Consider the following 26,644-nt stretch of genomic DNA (forward strand, 5'->3'; position numbering starts at 1 on the left):
AATGTGAAACTCAGTTAACATTTACAGCCTTGTAAAGATGAGATATGAAGAGTGTGTTGCACCATCGAAATTACCTGCTCCTCCTGAGGACCAACATATGTGTTACTTATCGGTTAATCTCTTGAACATCATTCGAATCATGTCGAAATCTCGTGAGAGATTGTGGCAGCATTAGTGGATTCGAGAAATAGCTTGGTCGATTGTGTGAACTGTGGTTCGAACGATGGTTGTTGTGCTAATTAAAGTCCAGAACGAAAACAGGGTAACTTCCAAGCACAAAGCGAACATGTACAGAAACAGCTTTCGTTGAGAAAGAATAGGATATAAATTCTTAATTAAACAAAAGAGGGAGAAAAAGTTTGTACATGAGCAGTGTGCAAAGCCGGTTTCGTTTCGTAAAATCTGAACATGATTTGGTGATTTACACCAAGTACGAGATATGCACCAAAATGAAACTCACAGAACTGCGAAAGAAAAATTACTTGAAAGAATTAGAACTGCTCATGGGGTTCAATGCACTGTTTCCAAGTGAGGTCTAGGAGACTGTGCGTCCTGCAAGTGAGATGAACATTAATCACTTCCTGACTTTTTCGACATAGTTAAACAAATTCAGGAGACTATACAGAAAAGGAATCCGCAAAGTTACGAAGTTTACCTCAATTAAATGTGTAGAAGAGACGTCATTAATGGGTAATTCTTTAGAGAAACTCATAGTTAACGTAGAGACAAACCTTCTCGATACCCCCAAAATGAACGTGTATTTAGCCAGTCAGTCAGGTTTCATGCAAGAACCGCCTACAAAACGCACTTTATCATTTCGAGCGAAAAAGCCAGAGTCGCTTTGAAGGCGATGAAAGCTGTGGCACATTCGTATACGACAATGCCAGTTATAAGTATCAATGGATTACTGTTTCCGCAACTTTAAATTTTTCTTCCGCAACCTCAGAGCAAATTATGACCAAAAATTTAAAAAATTACTGTTTAGTTGTAAAAATCTTGTAATCGACGTAGTAAAAGCAGGATAACTGGGAGAGAATAAGCTTCAATATTATATGCACTACACCTTCTTATCAGTTGCAGAAAATAATTTGCTTTTGTTGGACTCTTGGCCTGGACATAATAAAACCTCTGTCTTTAGGAAGATGACGAGAAGATTTTTAATACAAGTTGGATACCAACCAGAACTAATAGTGTAATCTAAAGATTTTTATACAGTGTGAAGCCTTTTCCAGAAAATTGTCAGTTAATAAAATTTCCGACAGCTCCTTGTCATTTCAGGTTTAGAGCATTTTTATCAGCTTTTTTAAATAGATGTACTTTGCGTCCTTTTTCATGGTTGTAGATGTTACGGTATTCAGCCTAGCAGCAATTGCCTCGTGGTCGCTAATCCCTGTATTCGCCCCTCATGATACTCCCTATTTGTCCAGGATTATTTGTGCTAAGAGGTCGAGTATGCTTTCGCAACCATTTACGCTTCGGGTGGGCTCATGAACTAATTGTTCAAAATAGTTTTCTGAGAAAGCATTCAGTACAATTTCGGATGACGTTTTATGGTTGCAGCTGGCTTTAAAAGTATAATTTTTCTAGCATATCGAGGGAAGATTGAAGTCACCACCGACTATAATTTTATGAGTGGGGTGCCTATTTGAAATGAGACTCAAGTTTTCTTTGAACTGTTCAACAACTATATCTTCTGAGTCGGGCGGTCGGTAAAACGACCCAATTAATAGTTTAATCCGATTGTCAAGTATAACCTCTACCCATACCATTTCGCAGGTACTGCCTACTTCAATTTCACTACAAGGCAAACTACTTCTGACAGCAATAAATATTCCACCACCAACTGTATTTAATCTATCCTATCTGAACACTGTTAGGTCATCTGAAAAAATTTCGGCTGAACTTATTTCCGGCTTTAGCCAGCTTTCTGTACCTATAACTATTTGAGCTTCAGTGCTTTCTATTACGGCTTGGAGGTCTAGTTCTTTCCCATCACTGCTACGACGATTTACAACAACAATACCGATCGTTTCTACAAATACCTTACTGTGTTTTACCTGCCCCTTTTTAGAAGAACGCCACTTCTGTGGTTTCCTGAGACCCTCTAACCTAAAAAACCACCCAGTCCCTTCCACACAGTCCGCCGCTACCCGTATAGCGGCTTCCTGTGTGCAATGGACTCCTGATCTATTAAGCAGAACCTGGAAAGTCACCACCCGATAGCGCAAGTCAAGGCATCTGCAGCCTACACGGTCACAGAATCGTCTGAGCCTCTGATTCAGGCCCTCCCCTCGGTTAAGCACCAAAGGGCCACAGTCGGTTCTGTCGACGATGCTGCAGATGGTGAGTTCAGCCTCAATCTCGGAAGCAAGACTGGCAGTCTTTACCATTCCTCTAGCCGCCCGAAACCAGAGAGAATCTCCTCCGATCCAAAGCGACACACGTCATTGGTACTGACATGGACTACCGCCTGCAACTGACTGCGCCCTGTACTCTTCGTGGCATCCGCAAGCACCCTTTCCACATCCAGAATGACTCCCCCTGGTATGCTGACGGAGTGCACACTGGCTTCCTTCCCCTTTGTAGCCATGTTCCTAAGGGGCCCCATTATGTGCCTAGCATTGGAGCTCCCAACCACCAGAAAACCCACCCTCTGTGAATTGCCAGACCTTGTGGGCCGAGACGCTTCCTCTGTAACAGGGTGGACGACTGAATCCAGCTTGGAGACTACATCAGCTACACATAACGCCAGAAACCTGTTTGTCAAAAAACCAGAGAGGTCCTACGATTGACCCCTCCGAAAGTCTTTCACTGCCTGCCAGACTTCGGAATGATCTCCCACTCGACCACAGGTGAGGCATCAAATGGTTCAAATCGCTCTGAGCACTATGGGACTCAACTGCTGAGGTCATTAGTCCCCTAGAACTTAGAACTAGTTAAACCTAACTAACCGAAGGACATCACAAACATCCATGCCCGAGGCAGGATTCGAACCTGCGACCGTAGCGGTCTTGCGGTTCCAGACTGCAGCGCCTTTAACCGCACGGCCACTTCGGCCGGCTTGAGGCATCAACATCAGTGCAGGCAGCACCTGGGGCAGCCACAGCAATGGACCGATCGGCGGACACGTGGGACGTGCTCAATGTCCCTCACATCCCTGTGTCCGAAGCCCACACAGATTCCCCTTGGGAGCCGCCTCAAGCTGTGTGACAGAAGCCAACACAGCCTGGAGCTGTGAGCGAAGGATCAACAGGTCAGTTCGAATCTGTACACGGCAATCACAGTTCCTATCCATTACTGAAGTCGCTCCTCTTTGAAGCTCGTAAAAATATGTAATAAACTGACAGTGTACTCGCCTTATCAGCAGCAGGAACTCGCGGTGCTCTCCCACTGACGGTCTAACCGACACTGAGCTGTTCTAACCAAAACAAACAAAAGTCTGTACGATACGTGGGTCGATACAAGGGTCGATAACAACGGCGGTACTCTACGCTATACTTTATTAAAATAAAAGGTTGTGCCTAGTAAGTACTCAAACACGCAAGAAATCATCAATGATTTGAGGCAGTTTTGCTTTGAGTAAGTGCTTAAAATTCGTATGTGAGCGCTTTGGACTTCGCGTTACGCGGTGCTACGTTCAGCCGGCACAGCTACCCCTGTTTATTTGCCGATTTTCGCGCTCTGCAGGAAGCAGTTTACAAACCACTGTTATAAGCGGCCCTTCGTGTGGCAAATATGAGTAACTTTATACCATTCTTTATAAACACTTGCACTGCACCTTAGCAGCTAAAATTTCGATTGTGCATTTCTTTCAATGTATTTTTCCTATGTGTAGGTTTGTGAGCTTATTATGCAATTTTATGTGTCAAATACGCCTGTTTTGAGAACTACTACAAGGGGCGATGAAAACGTTTCCGTTCAAAGACTGTAGAGTCCAGAATCAACGTACTGTCAGGCAAAATCGTCGTAAGGATTGAGGGAGGCATCCAATCGACGCGTCATATCGTGAAACACCGTGTTCTGCTGTGTGAAGAAGTCCGTATAGGCCTGCTACACATCCCCCTCCGACAGGAATCGTCGACCCCTGAGAGCTTTCTTTAAGGGAACGAAGTTGTGATATTCGCACGGTAGAGATAAGGACTGTAGGATGGGTGCTCGAGTCTCTTCCGTTTGAGGCTTCTCGCTCAGATCGACTGGCGCCTTGTGCCGAATCGCGACCTGCACGGGACATGCTGCCGCACACGCGTTCTTTATTCTCCGATGGTTGTGTGCCAGTGTTTGCCATTCGGCAGCGAAAACAAGAGTAATAGCACGTTAGTCCTGTATGGACGCATTTCTTAACAACGTAGCCAGACTTCGAAAGTTTCCCGATTCACTGCAGGCACGTCGGGAAGACTCGAATGCCACAGTTATCCCTTGTTTATATTTCATTGCTTATATACCCACATCGAAGTCACGCTACATTGCACGTACGGTACAGCAGTGTCCTCAAAGGGAAACTCTTTGATCGCCCCTTCCACAAATATAAACGGCGCACTCGAGGATAGTCAGGAAATTTTAATTATCTTCCAGGAAAAAATGAAGCTGCCGCCATGAAACTTGACGTCCTATGCGACACATTTTTCTCAAGGATGGATGACTTGTCGGGGACCTTGGTTTAAGATTTTTTTTTTCCTGCACAGGAAAGCTTTCACCTCTAAAATCACCTCTTCGTTATTTTATCACTCAGTAGCTCCTTATCCAAGAATCCAACAAACGAATAAAGAGTTACTGTCTCATATAAGGAGAACACAGAAGGGCGGCGGGGGGGAGGGGGGAGGAGGGAATCGGGGGCAGGGGGTAGCTGCGTGCGGCAGAATTATATAGGCAAAAGAAGCGGTGTGACTCATGTGTCGAATGAGCTGGGACGATGTCGTGGACAGTTTCTCGATAGGCTCTCGCGTGACATCGTAAGGAGATTCGTAGTGTGGTCATGAGATGGTCTGCTCCTTACAAATATAATCTGTTAGGACCACACTATGGCAATCACAGATGCTTTCAACATCATCTCGCGTGATAATGGCTGGGTCTTCACGTATTTGCACTGCTTGCTTTGCTCCTCTGTTTCAGACTCACAGTGATATCCCCAGCAACCACTCATGGTCATCAGACAGCTAAAGCGCGGCGACTTTAATCGTGATTACAGTGTCGTGCAGTATACTGAAAACTGACTCATGACTGATTTTCACTTTTCCGCTAGCTGTTGTCACGATTCTAATACGAGTACAATGGTCTGCCATCTCCAGGGTCTCTACTCCTTGCGAATTCCCGGTTCTTTACAGAGAGATGGGTTAGTAATTTAGTTGGTTACATATTCCACAGATTATTTGAAAGCTTCTTTTATTAAAACGGACATCATAATTCGTCGTTGTGGCCTGCTTGAGCACACACAAAGCGTCGGTACAACCAACCACACCACTGTGTCATATGCTGGCGAATTGTTCCGACACCCTGTCACTGCTGCAGCATAGACTGCGAAAACGAATTACCATGAGATACTCCCTTTCATCAGTGGACTGCGCCATTTTGGTTTGGCGCCACGCTGCTTTTTGAATAGGTTATAAGACAAGTATGAGCTGTAGTAATGAACACTTTCGAACATGTGTGGACAGCACTAAATCTTGACCTTAAAAGACTTCTTTTCCAGAGGGGTGCCACAACGAAAATTGAATTAACTCAAAGGATTGTTTTGATTAACTTATTTCAAGTTCGGCAGTTGAGAGAGAGGAAGATTCAGCTTTGGGCTATGAAACATTAGTAAAACTCCTTGGCTTTTTCCTACATTGCACCAATGGCCGTTCGCCTGGTGGAAGTCTTTCGAGTTGACGCCACTTCGCCGACTTGCGTGTCGATGGGTATGGAATTATGATGATAAGGACAACACAACACCCAGTCCCTGGGCGGAGAAAATCCCCGACCCAGCCGGGGATCGAATCCGGGCCGTTAGGTATGACATTCCGCCACGCTGACCACTCAGCTACCAGGGGCGGACATCAGAAGGCATTAACTAACAGCTATATTCTTAGTGTCAGTTTTAATCAAGAGGTGATCCTAGACATGGCATTTTCCCATTTCCAGCATAACTCTCCATTATTACAAGATATTTCAACAATTATTTTGATTCATTAATCTGACTTAAGTCAAAGGCGATAACACGCGTCGACAAGATCTTCTCTCGAACGACGGCCTTCGCGCGGAGGACAACAGCGGCCACCTGACGGCGACTGCAAGTTGTGGCGCCTTTTCTGGATGTGAAACAGAATACAAACAGAACATTGAGCATACAATTCCAACACTTTTCAGTTAAAACAACAATATTCAACAGTAATGCAGTTCAGCATAGGTCATCATATTGGCATAATATTGACTCACCAGCCAACTGACCGGTAGGATGTGGTGTAACTGTCTGGGCCTTCTTGTCACACCACGTCTAGCGCAGTGCTAGAGTACTGCAGTGTGCGGATTTCAGTGGGTTCCAAGGCTGCATATGTACCTGCAAACAGACAAAAAATCAATAGCACGGTTGTAGCTGAAGGTTTATGACTACCCCTCGTACGTTATCAAGAAATGTGACCAAATCCACTACCTGTCGTATTTGAGCGCTAAAATATTATTTATGTTCATTAACAGATGATGAAGATAGGCTGGAAGTAGATCGGTTTTGAATAAACTGAACAACTTGAAATTGCGAAATTCTATTTTAATGACGACTCTGATTTTGTGTAAAAAGTATTTAGTCTCGAACATCACAACACAATCCAGTCCTCCATGGTCAAACAGAAACCCGGCGATCTGTTTGTATCACGTAACTGTTTTGTTGGCAACTACAGTCCGATTCACGAACGACAGTGGTTCTCGCTGGTAGAGGCACGGACGGAGTTACACAGTCGGCGGTTCAAAGCGACAGCTGCGGTACGCGCATACACGTGCTTTGCGGTCGAAGAAAGCGTGTATCCTGCAAATTACGTGTCTCGCTTGCTTATGTAGAATTTTTCGCTTACCACTACCATCGGTGATGACAGCTCGCAACAAGTGGAATAAAAATTCATAAATTAATTCGCTACGATTACTTAAAATGTTCGCATTGACTACGACATTCACAGCAAAATCCGCAAAGTAACAGCATGTGGAAAGAAAAGCAGAGAGCGCGTCCCCTACTAAGTATGCAGTTAAGCGTTGCTGTCGAGGCCATATTGAAACCGTGGAAACGCGAAACAACAACCGCTTACTACTGCGGCTCGAAAGGACGTTCTTACGGTACGGAAGTAATCTAGTCAGCTAATTGAAGACTATTATGGAAGGAAACGCTAATGCAACAAGTTGTGGTAAATCTGTAAATCAAAACATCTCATATACTCTTAAGCTTTTAAATTAATTGCTATTCAAATGTGCAAACTATGAAGTTCCACTGTTTTTAGCTTCAGATAACAATGAATCTACTTTGTTTTGTAAATGTCAGTCTTCTCTTGCAGCAATTACATTTTAGTTCTTAAGTTTTCCTTTCTGGAACTTTGAGCCGATGAATCAACTTCACTTCAAACAGAAACAGCAGTTATGGGACATACTGCAGGAGATTCATTTTTTATATCCAAGCTGGAACAATATACTCTCTAGGTTTTTGTCCAGAAGTACCATCTCCTCATTTTCAAAAATCTTTGTACATTACCAAGAAACACCCCAAAAATTGGTTTTTGGGTGCCATAACAGAGTATCGGATTCCAAGACGGTTATGCACAGAAAATGACTGACATTTTTACGATAAATTCCTAAGATCCCAAGCTGAACAACCTTGAAAACTTTCTTGACTTACTTAGCTGTTTCAGAGACTCAAATGTTCCATGTTACTGCACTCGTACACTAAAATACGCCTGTTAAATCCGATGTCAGGCGAAAAAGTAGTTTATAAAGAGGCGAACCTCGGAGAAATATGCTGTAAAGTGTCTCCGTTGTCATCAGAAAGGTTCTGAAAACCCCATCGTATAGAGGGTAGTACTGAATCAAATGCAAAATTCTTAACGTCCGGTCTGAGGTGTAAAATTAGTTTCGCTTTATTTCGGTTTCACATAAGTAAACTGTCAACATCTTACTGACCCATACAGTTCTTTTCATTCGGGTGATATGCCCTGCTGTAGCAGCGAAAAGAAGGAAACCATCGGAAAATTGCTACTATAGGGACACAAAAAAGGCGAATATTCTCCTGTTTAAAAGACTGGCTGAAAAGCGGGGTACCAGCTTCCTCATTCTACCTTCTCCAACACCTTTAAAAATGTTCACAAAAAGTATGACCTGTGCACATATGCGAGGATTTTTATACTGAGAGAGAAGGAGACAGTACGGAGGGAAAGGGACGGAAAAGCAATAAAAACTGAAAGATAGTATACAATGGTTGTGATACAGAAGAACGAAAGAGACAACGGCAATGTGAGAGAAAGGGAGGGACACGGTGGCAGTGGAACATGGTTGACCTGACAGAACTGTGCTAGGAGTAGAATAAAGTAGACAGTGCCAGTGGGAGAGAAATAAAGAGAAGGAGAAAATGAAAGTTAATGGTAGTCAGTGATAATGAGATAGAGAGTCCATGACGATGACAACGAGGAAGAGCGAGATAATGACACTGAGAGAAGACAGCAGCTCTGAGAAGGAATAAATGAGATAGCAGCAGTAAGAGAGAGAGCAAGAGTGAGACAGCGACACCGAGAGCAGATTGCAGTAGTAGGACAGAACGAAGGAATCTGCGACTGTGAGACAGGACACAGCGGCAGGTAGAGAGACACAGGGAAATAATGACAGTGGCTTGGACTGAATGAGTGAGTGAGACTGGGCAACTGAGTGTGGACTAGTGGGTGTGAGCGAGCTATAATTAGGGGAGCTTTTGCGAGTGAGAGGTGAGCTGCATGTTAAAAACAGAGCGAATATTTTCGCATGACAAAATTTTTGAGAATATTGTTAAAGGTGCTGAGGAATGTGGTATTCCACTATTCAGTAGGAGTTTTTTAAACAGGAGCGTATTCACCTTCTTTGCGCTCCTATAGGAGCACTTTTCCGCTGGTTGAAGTATGATGCAAACGAACATTAAAGATTATTGTACTGCTCTGCTACTTAGCATCTCATTTTGCACTTTATGTTGTCCAGTACTATGGCCAACACCCAGTACCCCAATAGACGTGGAATATGACCTGTCTTGGAAGTGTGTATCAACAAATTTATTCTTTCTTCTGTAATTAAGAAGCTAGAACTGCTTGTAGCCTTTCTGAATCTCAATAAACATACTATAGTCTACCAGACATGCTAGTTATTCTAGATAAAATTTAATATAAGAAAATTATATGCAGTTAGAAATAAGGATTTATTTTTGGACCATATTAACAATGATGATATCCCTTCTGGCTGTATAATCACTAACAACAAAGAACATATAGAGGAAACCAAAACAATACATAAAGCCTTTAATAATGTAAAGTTGATCCTGTGTATACAAGTATTACATGCTACATTTTATGAGTGACAGCAAACAGTATCTGCATACTTTTAGATATCCAGCAGTAGAGTGTTCATGCATTTTTTTAAATCAGAATCGGTGAGTAGATGAAGTTTAACTTTATTTCCACATGCAGGAACATTATTTGTTGTTGAATGGCATTGTGAAAGCAGCAAACCAGCGTGACTAAATCATGATTGGATATAGAGTGATTTTAATTTACCCTCTACTTTAAGAAATCAGCAACAAACGGTAGAGGGTTTCGTTTTATGGCTAACCACTGATAGTATGGACTTCCACGATGTATTTGACTGTGATACATAAGAAATTAAATATTATGACACAAAAAGACTCTGAACATATTTCTGATCATACTCTTCATTTGTTTTTGCAGGAACCAAAATGGCTGTTATCTTTGATTCCTGGATGAATGAAATGTTAGCTCTACTGTCCACAATTTTTGTGATTATCTACGTCACATTCAAAATTAATTATACCTATTGGAAGAAGAAGGGACTGCCCTATTTAGAGCCATCCTTTCCACTAGGGAATGCCTGGGATACGACGCTCATGAGAAAAAGTCCAGGCGAGGGTATGCGAGACATGTATTTTGAAGGCAAAGGAAAGAGTGTAGTGGGTATTTACACAATAAACAGTCCAATTCTCATCTTTCGAGACCCAGATCTAATAAAGACGATCATGGTGAAGGACTTTAACTATTTCCCTGACCGGGGCATCTACATAGACGAGGAGACAGATCACCTATCAGCACACTTATTCTTCCTCGGTGGCACCAAATGGAAGTCTCTGAGACAGAAGCTGACGCCCACGTTCACGTCGGGCAAGATGCGGGCCATGTTCGGCATCGTCCAGGACTGCGCACGCGTTCTGTCTGACGTCACACCGGCGGGCAAGGTCGTGGAAGTGCGCGAACTGATTGCCCGCTACTCCACCGACGTCATAGCCTCTTGTGCCTTTGGGATCAATGTCGACAGTCAGCACAATCCTGAGGCAGAATTCCGGCAGTGGGGCAGGCGCTTCTTCAAGCCATCTCTCCGTACCTACATGACCCAGGCGCTGGGATTTTTCAACCCCAAGCTGCGCAAACTGATACCTGTGGCCTTCACGCCTAAGGACATCACAGAGTACTTCACGCGAGTCGTCGAGGACACAGTAAAACACAGAGAGGAGGCTGGCGTTATCAGGAAGGATTTCATGCAGCTGCTGATACAACTGAAAAATAAAGGATATGTTGATGACAGCTTCTCAATCAGTGTGGAGAAGAGTGAAGAAGGTAAGATTTTTTTTCAGTTTTTGCGTATTCTGACACTCTTGACTGTCCCCCAAACCATTGGAAATATCGCTATTCTCATTTCACTGTGAAAAACAGTTACACAGTTACAACTCTTATCATAAACTGCATGGGTGCCATCGCCTACATTTAAATTTGGAAAGACAGACATTTTATGAACAGGATGAACTGTATAAATATTTCACCTCAGATACCGTTTGATTCATTTGGATCCGATATTGTGACACAAACTTAATCAGTTTTTAAAAATAGTTTTGTATTACGTTTGTCTGCTAATTGTGTAAATTTTGTTGTGTATGTTTTAAGAATCACATGCTGTGTTACTCAAATACTAACAGGGATCATTCTCAGATGTGAGAGACAACCTGTGGAACAGAGTATCTGACTGGGTGGTGTTGCAGACCAGCCCGTCAATAACTGGGGGTTGTGGATTTCATACAGATATGGCAACTCAGTGTATCACAAGCTAGCACCCTACTTCAAGTTGGTGCAAGAGATGAAGTAGTTAAAGAAAGTCACCCTAGTGCAGAAAATATTTCCCATTTTGCTTACAAGGGGTTGGTATAGATATGATTTCTCCACTTTACTCATGGTTGTAGTTATCTAAGTAATATTGGATTCAACCTTTCAGTCCCTATATGGTGACAGTAGTGGGTACGTAGTTCATAAATGTAACAGGCATAAAATTTTAGATGATTACATTGTGAAGAATAGATATAATTGATTAATATATATATATATATATATATATATATATATATATATATATATATATATATATATATATATATATATATATATAGACCTGGTAGTGCTCTATAATCCGGCCCCACAGGTTAATCCGTATTACTCGCCTTTCCTGGTGAAATAGATACATGAATATATATAAATCCCACAGAAAATTTTTCGGGTCTATCGGTTATGTGATACCAAAAGCGAACTTTGAATTACACAGGGAAATTGAGACCACTGCAGATGACATAGTTGGATGTCAATGTAACGTGGTACAAGTACACACCTTTGGTGGGTGTGTCAATGATTAGAGTTGCAGTTCTCTGTGAGAGGTAGAACGGCCACCCGAGTGTGTTCGTATCTGGTGCTGCTACCAGGTCTCTTTCGGTATATAGGGATCATGAACAGCATCATATGTTGAGCAATCACTGTTAAGGACACGGATATGACACGCACTCGTATGAGACAGCGTTATCAGCACCTGACAGAGTCTGAAACGAGCCTCATTTTGGTTCTCCAGTCGGACAACTGATCAAAATGTGCAATACCCAGATTTGTGGTGCCTTTCGATGTGACAGTGTCCCGATGTTGGACTGCCTAGAAACTTGAGGGCAGATATACTGGTCGTCAAGGTTATGGTCGATTAAATTTGACCACAACAAAGAGGGAACGCTACGTTGTGCACCAAGCACATTTTAACCCCTTAACCTGGCATCATTTAACCAAATGCAAAGCTGCATGCCCTAGGGAAAAATTACGACTGTAGTTGCCCCTTGCTTTCAGCCGTTCACAGTACCAGCACAGCATGGCCGTCTTGGTTAATGTTACAAGTCCAGATCAGTGAATCATCCAGACTGTTGCCCATACAACTACTGAAAGGGGTGCAGCCCCTCTTCAGGAGCCACACGTTTGTCTGGCCTCTCAACAGATACCCCTCCGTTGTGGTTGCACCTACGATACGGCTATCTGTATCGCTGAGCCACGCAAGCCTCCCCACCAACGGCGAGGTACATGGTTTATAGGGAGGGACGGAAGGGGGAGGGCGTTTGCTATTTGGGGAGCAAAATAACTGATGACGGTCGAAGTAGAGAGGATATAAAATGTAGACTGGCTACGGCAAGGAAAGCGTTTCCGAAGAAGAGAAATTTGTTAACATCGAGTGTATAATTAAGTGTCATGAAGTCTTTTCCGATAGTATTTGTATGGCGTGTAACCCTGTCTGGAAGTGAAACGTGGACGATAAATAGTTTAGACAAGGAGAGAATAGAAGCTTTTGAAATGTGGTGCTACAGAAGAATGATCAAGATTGGATGGATAGATCACATAACTAATGAGGAGATACTGAATAGGATTGGGGAGAAGAGGAGTTTGTGGCACAACTTGACTTGAAGAAGGGATCGGTTGGTAGGACATGTTCTGAGGCATCAAGGGATCACCAATTTAGTATAGGAGGGCAGCGTGGAGGGTAAAAATAGTAGAGGGAGACCAAGAGATGAATCCACTAAGCAGATTCAGAAGGTTGTAGGGTGCAGTAAGTAGTGGGAAATGAAGAAGCTTGCACAGGATAGAGTGGCATGGAGAGCTGCATCAAACCAGTCTCTGCACTGAAGACCACAACAACAACAACAACACCTGGCATCCGAGAACAGCTGTCTCCTGCACCACTGGTTGGAGACTACCAACAGCAGGACTAGGTAATTACCACCCCCTTCGTAGGTTGCTGTTAACACCACAGTGCAGACTTCTACGTTTCGAGTGCTACCGTGTCCGAGAAGCGTGGACTGATAACGAATGGCACCACATTGTCTTCAGTGATGAATTGCAGTTCTGCACTGCTCGGGATGACCGTCGTCGGCGAGTATGAGGCGACCTTGGAGAGATCGAGTTCTTCCGGTGTTTTGGTGAGCCACATCAGTGTTACTCCTGACGCTGTGGTTTGAGGAACCATCGGGTATGACTTCAAGCCACGTCTGACAGTCACTGAGAGAACACTGATGGCACAATGGTACGTTACAGACATCCTGTATCATCACGTCTTACCTCTCATGAGATAGTATTCTGGTGCCATTTTTTAACAAGGCAGTACTAGTACACACGTGGCACGTGACTACAATGAAGTAGACAGGATCGTTGGTTGTCGCCAACTTAAATAAATAGGGTGACAACGATCAACAATACTATTTTCAGTGCGGGTGCACACCGTGCCCAATCTGTTATGGGAATCAGGGACTGCGAGTGTGGGTTGATGGGCCGCCGTCACTCTGTCAGTAGTGAGTGACAGGCTGGGAATCTGGGTCGGAAGCGAAGCGTGCACGGACGGCCGAGGCGATCAAGGCGATCGCTAGCGTAAAGCGGGAAATCCGGGTTCGAGTTCCGGTTTGGCACAGATTTTCTGCTGTTACCATTGATACATTTCAATGCTCAAATGCGGCTAACGTCATTAAAGGTGTTGAACAATATAGTATTAGTTTAGAAGTCCTTATAGAAAGGTTCCAGAACTTGTCTCGCTTGTAAATGGTACTAATGCCCACATAATACTAACGAGGGAAAGCTGGCTGGAAGCAGATGTTAGTAGGAATGAAATTTTAAAATCTGACTGGAATGTGTGCCCCAAAGATAGGCGGAATACCGGTGGATGATACTTGTTCATAGTCGTAAATAATATGATAATACCTAGTGAGGTTATTACAGATTTTGAAGCAAAATAATTTGGGTAAAGATATGGGTTAAAGGTGGATCAAACATGATTATCGTATGCTTTTATAGACCTCACATCTTAGGAGCAATGGTAGAAGAATATTTGGGCTAGAACTCGGAGATTTTCTGTAAATTTGCTAATCATGTGTCGGGTTATAAGTAACCTTTCCCTATTTAACAAGTCATAAAACGGAAACTAATTACCATACGAGTACCAGACTTGGTAGGATTAATATCAAGGAGATGGGGAAGAGAAATATGCACAATAAATTCAATTGAAAAACATTTTATGTCCTGCTACGGTACATCAAACCATTACGTACCGGTGCTATTACTGCTACAAAAGGGGCTCAATATGAAGCCCATCAGTCTCCAGAAGAGTCTGAAAGCGCAGCATTGCATTCTGCACAACAGAAGGAAGCATGTCCGTAACTACATTATAATAACCGACGGGAAGACAGCCAGTTCGAATCCGCATGTGGAACTAATTTTCATATCAGGATTTGCCTGGTAAAGAAATGGAAAATAGTTATAAGTACTTCTACATTTAGGTCGACATCAGTACACCACAAACGCCTTATTGCGTGTGGCAGAGAGTATTTTCTGTACCACTGTCACTTTCCCCTTTCCTGTTCCAATCGAGAATATTTCACGGAAAGGACGATTACTGCTAAGCCTCTGCGTGGTCTACAATCTCTCTAATTTTACTTCTACGGTCTTGCCGCGAGAAAAACGTCGGAGGAAGCAATATTTTGATTAATCCTTCTAGGAACGTATGTTCTTGCAATTTTAACATTAGACTGCGCCATTATGCAGAACGGCTCTTATGGAACGTCTGCCATTGCTGAAAAAAGTATAACGAAACGCGGTTGCTCTTCTCTATTACCTCTGTCAATTGTATCTGATACATGTTCTAAACTGATGAGCAATATTCATGTGTTGATCAAACGAGATTTTGTATCCTGCGTTCTTTGTGAATGTGCTACAATTCCTGATGATTGTTTCTATACATCTCAGTCGAGCGTCTGCCTTACGTCTGATTAGTTTTATGCTGTTGTTCCACTTTAAATCGCTCAGTCTGGATACTCTTCGGTAGTTTCTGGGTGTGACAGCTTCCAGCGATTGTTCTGCAGTCGTGTAATCATAATGGCTCTTTCCCCCTATTTACGCGCAATATCTTAAATCTTAAACTTATAGTTGGTGAATGACGCAACCAGTCACAAATACTTTTTAATTGCTTTATTTTAGTGCCATAACCGGGTTCGAGCTACCATGCTAATATTTTTCGTTACATAGGTGTTTTGATGAATAGTATGTCGTCTTCACACTGCACAAGAATATTCGAATGTTTAGTGCCACTTTATATAAAAGTGTTTTCGTAAACGACGTAGCACATGGTCATATTTCAAACTTTTTCGTAAACGACGTAGCACATGGTCATATTTCAAACAAAAATCATTAAGTCATACGAGCGGTGTAGTGTAACGACGCGTATGACTCAATGATTTTTGTTTGAAATATGACCATGTGCAGACTTCGTCACCTACGTCGTTTACAAAACACTTCAAAAAAATTATTTACATTCTTTTAAAGTTCTCTATAAAAGATTCTTGAACGAAACTGTAATTAAAACACCTTCAGTTGAGTCGTTTGTGCAAAATTACGTCACTCAGTCCAACTGGTTTGCGCAAACTTTTGAAATTTAGATGTAGTTTGTTTCTTCTTGGAAATTATATTCTTGCTAGTTATATTATTTTTCCCATATTACAATCAGACTGTAAAACCTTTAAGATTCAAAAAATCGAAATCAAACTCTTCTGGAAATTAATATCTTGGAAAAATTCAGTAATAACTCTTCCTCAATATAACTCTTCATAAATAATTCTCGAACACGTATTTAAGCTTTAGAGCATACACTGTTTTATTGTCTTCGTATATGCTACATACAGGTGTGAACATCAGACTCGACAAAACAGAACTGAGCAAAATACAACACGAACTAAACATTCTGTGACATCATTACAACGGAAAAATAAAAAAATTTTAATTTATTTGAATGTTGGAGGTTCGACGCATCAACCCGGTCACAGGATCTTCTGCTGCTCTTTGGCCGTTGACCCGCGACGTCTAGTGGCCAGCAATTTTCTTTCTGGTTCCGGCAGTGAAGATGCTGTTTCCGCGAGTTGCGCTGCTCTCTCCAAACATGAAACATACAAAACAAAAATACAAAACCTTAAATATTTTACAAACATAACAAAATATTACAAATACATACACAAAACACTAAATTAAACTTATATTTACCTACAAACTGAGCTGATCCTTGTGGATGGGGTATGTAATGGGATGCGAAGAGAGAGAGAGCAAAATAGTTGTGTTCACTTACATTCGTTCCAGGAGATTGCGATTTAATTTGTTGTGATCCATGTGGTTTTCTAGCTCCACTACACGTATTGTAAATAAGTTGCTGTGGCACACTTCATAATATTCTTAAAATGCCCGTTGAGCATCGCACATGTGTTCTACACTTGTTTTCTTTACAATGTGAAGATTATCATGAAGCAAAGATACCATTCATTAAATACTGACCAAGGATGTAAAGAGAGCAAAGATGATGTGTGGGATGTGCAATATGTAACACGTTAATAATCGAAAAATGTTTGTACCCTAAGTATAAACTCATTGTTTAAAGACAGTAGGATAAACTGTTTTTAGTGGGACTTTTTTAACTGTGAGTGAAAATTATTGACGAAACTGACGAAATACTTCAAACCTAACCGACTGCGTATGATAAAGTATACATATATCTGAAAAAATTTATATATACGGATTTTGGTTATCACTACAGTTCATAAGTTAATTGCAGGAAATACAAAAATTAAAAATTGAGCATTAAAAAAATTAATGTGCGGCGTGGAGCATACGACATGCTGTTCATGAAAACATTTATGTAACGAAAAGTACTATCCATCTGAAGATGGGCATGGTAGCCCGACACCGGTTATGGCACTAAAATAAAACATTCAAAAAGTATTTGTGGCTGATTGCGTCATTCACCAAGTACCATTAACGCTTCGGAGTTCACAACATCCAACATGTATAAAATAACATCTTACATTTATGTTGCGATCAACTGCAAATCCCTGCACCGAACGTCGGTCCTCTGCAGGTCTTCCTGAATTTTACTTCACAGGTGGTCTGATATTAAACACGCTCGTACTTTATTAGCCAGCATTGTGGAACTGTATAGAATGACATATGGAAGTCAAGGATCACAGCATTCAGGTAACACGGCAACAACCGGTATTTGCTGCTTTCTGGATCTCGTAGAGGAACAGAGCGAGCTGGGTTTCACACGTTCGCTGTTTTCGGAACTTATATTGATTGCTGCAGAGCAGTTCCTCAGTCTCCAGAAATTTCATTAACATGCGACCATAAAATTTTCGAGATATGGGCCTATAGTTCTGTGCATCTGTCCGACGACCCTTCTCGAAAGCTGGAATGGACTGTGCTTTTTTTCTGAAATACTAGGAGTGCTTCGCTCCTCTGGTATCTACAGTAATCTACAGTATATTGCTGCTAGAAGAGGAGCGAGTTTTTTCGCACATTCTATGTAGAACTGTACTGGTATCCCATCAGATTCAGTGACCTTCTCTCTGTTGGGCAATTTCAGCTGATTTTTCCATCCAGTGGTCACTTATTTCCATATCTGTCCGTATGATTTTCGTACGACAATTTAAAGGGAGAAGCTCAGTACGATGTTCCTCAGTGAAACAGTTTTGAAGAAATGAATTTCGTATTTCGGCTTTCACTTCTGTGATCCTCCATTTCGACGCTACTGTCGTCGTAGTGTCTTGACAGATGACTTCGATCCGTTTGCTGAATTTTATGTAATACCTAAACCTTCTAGGATTTTCTGTCAAGTCAGTAGACAGAATTTTACTTTCGAATTATTTGAACGCTTCACGCATGGCTCTCTTTATTTGACTTTTTCGTTTTTATTTGTACGGGAGGCTTTGACCACGTCTGAATTTGTAGTTAAGGTCGCTTTATTTTCGGAGCAGCTTCACAATACTACCATCGAGGAACTCAAGAAATTCTGCATCTACCTGACTGCCTTAATTCAAACCTTATAGTATGTGAGAATAGTGCAAGTTAGTTTTCATATGATCGATGTTTTCGGAATTCATGCTCCGTGGCATCGAGGTCATTCTATTCGAGATACCTCGTCGTATTTGAATTCAGAATATGTTATAAGATGCTGACCTGTGTTTTTTTCCAAGAACTGGGCACGGTTTTTTATTCGAGGGATTTACGATAGATTATATTTAAAAGAGGGGTGAACTCAGCCGCAAATTCAGTATAGAATCTGACAGGGGTTCCATCGGACCCTGGAGCTTTGTTTAACGATTTCAGCTGTTTCTCAACACCATTAATTTCTGTTTCATTCATCTTTTCAGTGGTATATGGATTAAATTTGGGCAAATTTCCTGGATTTTCCTTTGTAAAAGAACATTTGAAAACGGAGTTAAGCATTTCAGCATTCGTTTTGCTACCCTGAGCTGCAGTCCCTGTCTCATTCGCTAAGGACTGGACACTAACTTTGGTGCCACTAACGACGTTTACATACAATCAAAGTTTCTTTGAGTTCCGGGAAATATCATTTGACAATATTCGGCTACGGTAGTCATTTAAGGCATCACGCTTAGCTCTCTTGACAGCCAAAGACGTTTCATTCAGAATTTCTCTTTCTATAGCCCTACGCTTTATTTTACCCATTACGCAGTAATCTCTGTTTCTTCAGCAGTTTCTTTACAGTGACTGTATACCATGGAGGTCCATGCCGGCCGGGGTGGCTGAGGGGTCCTAGGCACTTCAGTCTGAAACCGCGAAACCGCTACGGTCGCAGGTTCGAATCCTGCCTCTGGCATGGATGTGTGGGATGTCCTTAGATCAGTTAGGATAGACTCTGTCAGCCAAAATGGTCACGTAACCCTTGTCAGTACAGCAGCCATGCAGTCACCACGAGGCCCATGGAATACCATGATATGGCTGTCCAGATTATTACCAATCCCTCTCCACGTTTGACTCTTGGGACGTAAACCTGGCCAGAAGTTGGAAATAAGACTAATCTGACCAAATGACTTTCTTCCATTGCTCCACAGTCGCGGTTTTATGGCTTTGGCAATACATTTTCCTGTTACGGGTATCCTCATCACTGGTGACTAGTTTTGGAATTTCATCTCGCCCTATAATTTTCTGCTTCTGGAGCTCCCTCCGTGTTGTCTAGGTGCTGACAGGGTTCGTAAATACAACATTTAGTTCTGCAGTGACGGTTTCATCTGCCGTCGTCTTATGCCATGCAGTCACCACGAGGCCCATGGAATACCATGATATGGCTGTCCAGATTATTACCAATCCCTCTCCACGTTTGACTCTTGGGACGTAAACCTGGCCAGAAGTTGGAAATAAGACTAATCTGACCAAATGACTTTCTTCCATTGCTCCACAGTCGCGGTTTTATGGCTTTGGCAATACATTTTCCTGTTACCGGTATTCTCATCACTGGTGACTAGTTTTGGAATTTCATCTCGCCCTATAATTTTCTGCTTCTGGAGCTCCCTCCGTGTTGTCTAGGTGCTGACAGGGTTCGTAAGTACAACATTTAGTTCTGCAGTGACGGTTTCATCTGCCGTCGTCTTATTTTTCGCCACAATCCTCTTCCGTGACCGTCTTTCACGATCACTCAACCACACTTTCGCCCGCGTTGTGACATAGCGGATGATGTTTTCTTCTGCGGTATAAATCTGCGATACGGTGCCTCCTGGAACACCAAACACCGGCTAGCTTGGTTACTGAAGCACCCACCATGCGAGCTCCAACACTTTCTCCACGTTCAAATTCACTTAGCTCCGACATAACAACTACACAGAACACTGTTCTGATCACGACTGACGCTTGCAACGTATTGGGGACACTGCAGAACCCCCATTCGTGTTCAGCTACAACAGCGCAACCTGCAGGCTTGCCTAGTATCTGCATTTATCTTGAAGCATGGACTTATCGCAGTCTTTCCAAATGTTTGTACAAACTATTGTACACAGACAATAAGTCTTTACTAAGCTTGATATGAACGTGGCTGTCAATCAACCAGAGACGGTTCTCCTCAGGTTGTAATTTTGTGTTTCGTCTTATTAAAAAAATTATCAAATTAAACACACTGTTGTATACCCGTCACCCAAAGATGTCAGCCCTTGCAAATGATGTACCTTCTGAAAGGATACGGCCATTTTGCTTCCCCTCCTTTCTCAGTTGAATCCTATGCTTCAGCTATAATGACCTCACCGTTGAGGAGATGTTAAACCCAAATTTTCCATCCTGCTTTCCAAACCCACCCAACCATTTTTATGGCAAGTTCTGAACGCAGTACACCTTGCTGTGAAGAAAAGCACAAGAGAATAGTATTGAGAGCACAGACGTGTGTAATTAAGCTATAAAGAGTCATTGGTAACAGGAAGACTGTATCACAGAATTAATTTACCCAAAGTACACATCAGTGGGCTAAATGATTTCCTGTCAGGTGTCGTGTTTTGAATGTCACGCCCGCCACTCGTATTAAGATTTCCTGACGTTTCCATAAAATACTTCACATTAAACAATGCAGCTAACCTAGGTACTCGGTTATGGCATTGAGAATGTATCATCAATATCAAGTCAAGAAATTTCAAAACGCCTTGCATCCTCTCGACAAAAAGAAAGTAGGTTTCCAAATGAAGATCCAGAGAGAACTTACGGTCCAAAAAGCATGATCTGTACTGTAAATTTTGCGTCTGGTTCTTGGCGCTGTTTGCAAAGCACTGGGGGTGGTGTAGTGATCCTATTACTGCACGTAATTCGTCCATAGTCCTCAAGTTAGTAAGTGTGGCGAAGTGTATATTTTATTGTATTATACATCACAGATACTTCCGGTTCAGTGCATGGATGTAGCATTGGAAAAATTAAGCCTCTTATGCCAATGAGCAAACTGTTATCAGTCTGCTTCTTTCTTTACAGTCTCTTTGGGAGAGCCGGCCGCGGTGGTCTCGCGGTTCTAGGCGCGCAGTCCGGAACCGCGCGACTGCTACGGTCGCAGGTTCGAATCCTGCCTCGGGCATGGATGTGTGTGATGTACTTCGGTTACTTAGGTTTAAGTAGTTCTAAGTTCTAGGGGACTGATGACCACAGCTGTTAAGTCCCATAGTGCTCAGAACCATTTGAACCATTTTTTTCTCTTTGGAAGCAATACAAAAAGCTCTGAAGAAATCAATTAGACGCCCATTCTACGATAAGTAGTATTCCAAGTTTTTCCAGTGGGTTTTTGGAAAATGTTAAATGTCTTTTTTTTCTGATGACCAGAAATTTCTGTGACGTACATCCCCGAATCAAACAAGCCAGTGTACATCAAAGATTCCGTTATCTCTTTTAAGTTCGATTTTTTTGTTACTGCCGGTCGCTGTGGCCGAGCGGTTCTACGCACTTCAGTCTGGAACCGCGCGACCGCTACGGTCGAAGGTTCGAATCCTGTCTCGGGCATGGATGTGTGTGATGTCCTTAGGTTAGTTAGGTTTAAGTAGTTCTAAGTTCTAGGGGACTGATGACCTCAGTTGTTAAGTGCCATAGTGCTCAGAGCCATTTGAACCATTTTTTTCCGTTACTTTATCCTAACGTGAATCCCACACATTTGAGTAGTATTCAAAATATAACTGATTCCTCAAACATGCCATTCCTAAAAAAATGCAGTTTTTCAATATTCCATAAATTAGTAATTTAGCCACATCTTATTGTCATATTACGTAGTTTATGTTGTGACACAGCATTTCGAAGCAAAGTTGCTGTGTATATTGATGACTAGTCGTGAATAAGCACTTGTAGAACTGTCAAGTCTAATCGCCCCACCGTACAACCACCGAGACCTTGTAGTTCATTTTAACGTCTAGGATAGGAAACATTACTTCATCAGTTTTCGATCACAATATGTTAACAAATAGCCTTCGAACTTCATCTTGAAACTTTTTAGACTGTATCTATAAGTGCATCCTTTGAAAGTTGCCTCGCATTATGTATTTAGGATAGGCGTGTACAAAACAGATTTAGAGAGAAACGCGTTTGTTTGCAGCATTTCCGTTACGATGTTGAGAGCACGTTGGAGAAATAATATTATTGATTTCGTCATTATAGCACAGTACAGAATTTTGGTTTTCTATCATTCAAAAATTTAATGTTAGAGTGTCGCATTTAATTTTTGACTGAAATGTTATTTACTCTTTAGGTGAATAGCTGATTACAAACTTGTCTTGTTCCCAGCAGGAGGAAATAAATCTCTGACGATCAAGGAGTTGGCAGCACAGGCGTGGGTGTTCTTCCTCGCTGGGTTCGAAACTTCCTCAACCACCGTAAGCTTCTGTCTGTACGAGCTTTCTAAACATCCACATATCCAGAAGCGGCTGCAAGACGAAATTGATGCCGTACTGAAGAAGTCCAACGGCGAAGTGACATATGAAGATATTACGTCAAATATGCCATATTTGGAGAAAGTGATAGACGGTAAGCTTCAAGGTTTTCAATCTTTTTGGTAAGGCGAAGACAACAACCTTTCACAGTGAAACAGATCTAATAATCACCAAGTAAAATACTGTTTACTGGTGGATAACTTGCTTCGTATGCATTTACAAAGGTATTATCACTTCATCGTAAATAAAATGTGATTTATTTTTTAAAGTGCCTATTTTACAATGTAGTTTTACACGTCCAATGAGCTATGCCTAGTTTAGTCTCAGCTGGTTCCTCCATAACCATGGATAGAGGTACGCCACTCATACAATTACAGTTGTTGGTGACTTCAGTCTACCGTCGATCTGTTTGCGAAAATGCAGGGTACTATAAATTACTTATTCATTTTCGAAGTTCTATATTTTCCAAATTATTACTGGTACAAATATGACTTATGCATGAATAGAACCGTAAACTCAACCATTTTGCATCGTGCCCGCCATTAGCGTTACAAGTGCAGTGCCTTGACAAAATGACGACAAAGCAACAAACGACTTTTTGTGTGTTAGGACATGCGGGATGTTTATTTGTTATAACAGTGCAACGTACATTCAGAATGAATTATGGAGAAGAAGCGCCATGCAAACAGAGTACTGAGCGTTGGTATCTGCAATTTAGGGACACTAACAGAAAAGTAGCGCCAGGTCCAATCGTTGAGAGGATGAAGGACGATTTCGTGCGCAGTCCAAAAAAATCAACGGTCTGCGCAAGCCTCGAGCTTGGAACACCGTAGAAAACTGTTTGGAAGATGGCTAAAATTTCAACTTCCAACGAGGCGAAGCAGCTCTTCACTGGAGGATCGATCTTCATCGCTACCTAAACGACGAATTTCCATATCGCTGGAATAGGTGTAGTAGTGAAGATAAGATGACTCTGTTCCTGTGGACTCCCAGGTCGCCTGACCTAACGCCTGATGACTTTTTCCTTTCGGAGTACATTATGGACGGTGTTTGCGTATCCCCACTGCCAAGAACAGAAATCGCATAGGTGCCGCTGTAATGACCACTGACAGGATTTTACTGCCTAAGGTATGACAGAAAATTGGCTACCACTTGAACGCGTGTCATGTGACCAGAAAAGTACTAAGAGAATACTTGTAGAGTCCAAAACGCAAACTTGGTGACTTTACAGTTCTATTCATGTTTCAATCACATTTGTACACGTAATACTTCGAAAAATATAGAGCTTTGAAAACGAATGAATCATTTAAAGTTATCCTGCCTAAAGTTGGTGGTAGGCTTAAATCATCGTCCGAAATTGTGCTAAATGCTTTCTCCGGAAATTACTTTGACCAATTAGTTTACGTAGTTCAGAACCCATATCAAGTGCAAATAGTTGCGTTAGCATACTAGACCCTTTAGCGACCAACGGTCCTGAGCAAATAGAGTGCATCATGACGGATAGAGGAAGTAGTGATCACAAGGCTGTTGTAACGAGACTTGAATACTGTAACAGCTAAACCCACCGAGAATAAAAGCAAAATACATCTATTTAAAAAAGCAGATAAAAATTCGCTTGGCACCTTTCTAAGAGACTGTTCATTTCTTCCATACTGACTATACAACTATCGACTAGATAAAGCTTGAATTCAAATAAACAGCGTTTACGGCAGTTGAAAATCTTGTGTAAAATAAATTAATAAAAGACAGAACAGATCTCCCCATGATAAATAAAACAGGTCAGGAAACTATTGGAGAAGTGACGAGAAAAGGATGCCAGATTTAACGGAATGAAATATTTCGAAACACAGACTTCAATGCGAGATAGTTTTAATACATTTCAAAATGAAACTCTGTCTTGAAATACGGCAGAAAAACCGAACAGAGCTTGGCCTTATGTAACGTATACAAGCTGCAAGATACAATCAATACTTTCACTGCAAGATAACAGTGGTAATGTTACCGATGACAGCACCAGTAAAGTGGAGTTGCTAAGGCTTTTCCGGAATCCCTTCAGCAAAGAAATATTCGAACCAAAACAACTGCAAACATGAGTAAACAATGGAAAATCCAGGGTGACTGTGGTCATGAGTATGTGAGATGGCTTTTCGTGAATATGTGTGTGTGTGTGTGTGTGTGTGTGTGTGTGTGTGTGTGTATGTGTGTGTGTCTGTGTGTGTGTGTGTGCGTGCTTGTTCTATTTCCGATGAAGGCCTTATCGGCCGAAAGCTCACTTTTTGAGAGTATTTTTGTTGTGCCTATCTGCAACTCAGCATCTCCGCTATATGGTGTGTAGCAACTGTCCCTTTCATCATATTGCTGCAAACATGAGCAACAGAATGGATACCCTGGAGTAGCGAAGCAGCTTAAATCAGTTAATAAAGGCAATGTCTCCGCTGCAGACCGTATACCAATTAGATTCCTTTCGGAGTATGTTTAAGAAATTCATCCATTGTTAGCAATCATATATAACCTGTCGCTCGACGTAAGATCGGTATCTAACGACTGGAAAGTTTCATGGGTCACAACAATAGACAAGAAATTATTGACCTATATCAATGGTATCAACTTGTAGTCTGATCTTGGGATATATACTGTGTTATAAAACTATTAAATACCTCAAATAAAACGACACGGTTCCTCACAAGCGGCTCAAATTACGTGCCTGTACAATTGTCCGACTGGACTCATGATTTCCTATCAGTTCGTAGTAACTGACGAAAAGTCATCTAGTGAAAGAGATGAGACCTCTTGGATTCGCCAAGGAAATGTTACATAATCTGATGTTCTTTATATAAACTCCAGTATCCCGCAGATAATGTGAGCAGCCCTCTTAGGTTGTTTGCAGATTATGCCCTCTTAGATTATTTGCAGATTATGCCCTCTTAGATTGTTTGCAGATTACGTTGTCTTAACAGGGTGTATACGGGGACAAGGAAAAAAAATTCCCAGATTATTTACGGATTTTTCCCGGATATCCCGTTTAAAAGATATGCTTTTTCCCGGACGAAAATACACTTTTTCCGTGCTAAGTGACAGTAGGTTTTCCGTAAACTGCTATTTGCAGACGCTTGTGTGTGCACGGTGTTTTGTTGTAAACTGCGCATTTCCTTTGCCACTAAAGTTTTATTTTTTCTCTCGTTTATATTTTATTGCTGCTTTATCATTCTCCAGTAGCAGGATATAGTAACATTCTTTGCTAGAGAGTCAATTCTTACCAGTCAAAATTACAAAAATTTAACTGAAAGCAACAACAATGAAACATTTCCGGAATTCCGAAAAATTCCCTGGTTTTTCCCGGTTATCTCCCGGATGAAAAAATTCCCGGGGTTTTCCCGGACTTCCCGGTTGACCCGAGTCGTGTACAACCTGTGTCTAGTAAAGGTTCAGAAGTCAAAACTAATTCCGAAATGATTTACAAACACGTATCTGTACTGAGCAAATAGTGGCAGCTGACGCTAACTAATAAAAAGTGTGAAATCCTCCGCATGAAAACTGGAGACATTCCGTTACATTTCAGTTACACGATAAATAACACAAATTTAAAGGTCGTGGATTCAGCACCACACCTAAATTACGAACAACTTAAACTGTAACCACCACATAGAAAATGTGTGGGGAAGGTGAACCAAAGACTGTGTTTTATCGGCGTAACACATAGAAGATGCAACACATCTACTGAAGATATTACCTAGATTACGCTTGTCCTTTCTCTCACTGCTGCACGGAATGTGATCCTCCGCCATATAACTGACGGAGAATATAGCAGAAGTTAAAAGAAGGGGAGCTCGTTTCGTACAATCGCTCAATAGGAAGTGTGCGTAACGGATGTGATAGGCGAGTTATGGTCGCAGTCAT

General features: G+C 41.8%; 1 protein-coding gene across 1 annotated transcript in view; it reads left to right on the forward strand.

The window, feature by feature from the left end:
- LOC124616350 (cytochrome P450 6k1-like) overlaps nt 1-26,644 on the forward strand; it is a 61,051-nt gene that overhangs the window by 20,285 nt on the left and 14,122 nt on the right. The window contains exons 2-3 of the mRNA XM_047144659.1: nt 9,912-10,811; nt 22,602-22,841. Coding sequence (XP_047000615.1) covers nt 9,920-10,811; nt 22,602-22,841 — 1,132 coding nt within the window. The 5' untranslated portion in view covers nt 9,912-9,919. The remainder of the gene's footprint in view (nt 1-9,911; nt 10,812-22,601; nt 22,842-26,644) is intronic.

The sequence above is a fragment of the Schistocerca americana genome, chromosome 5 (genome assembly GCF_021461395.2).
Source record: "Schistocerca americana isolate TAMUIC-IGC-003095 chromosome 5, iqSchAmer2.1, whole genome shotgun sequence".
NCBI classification, from domain to species: Eukaryota; Metazoa; Arthropoda; class Insecta; order Orthoptera; family Acrididae; genus Schistocerca; species Schistocerca americana.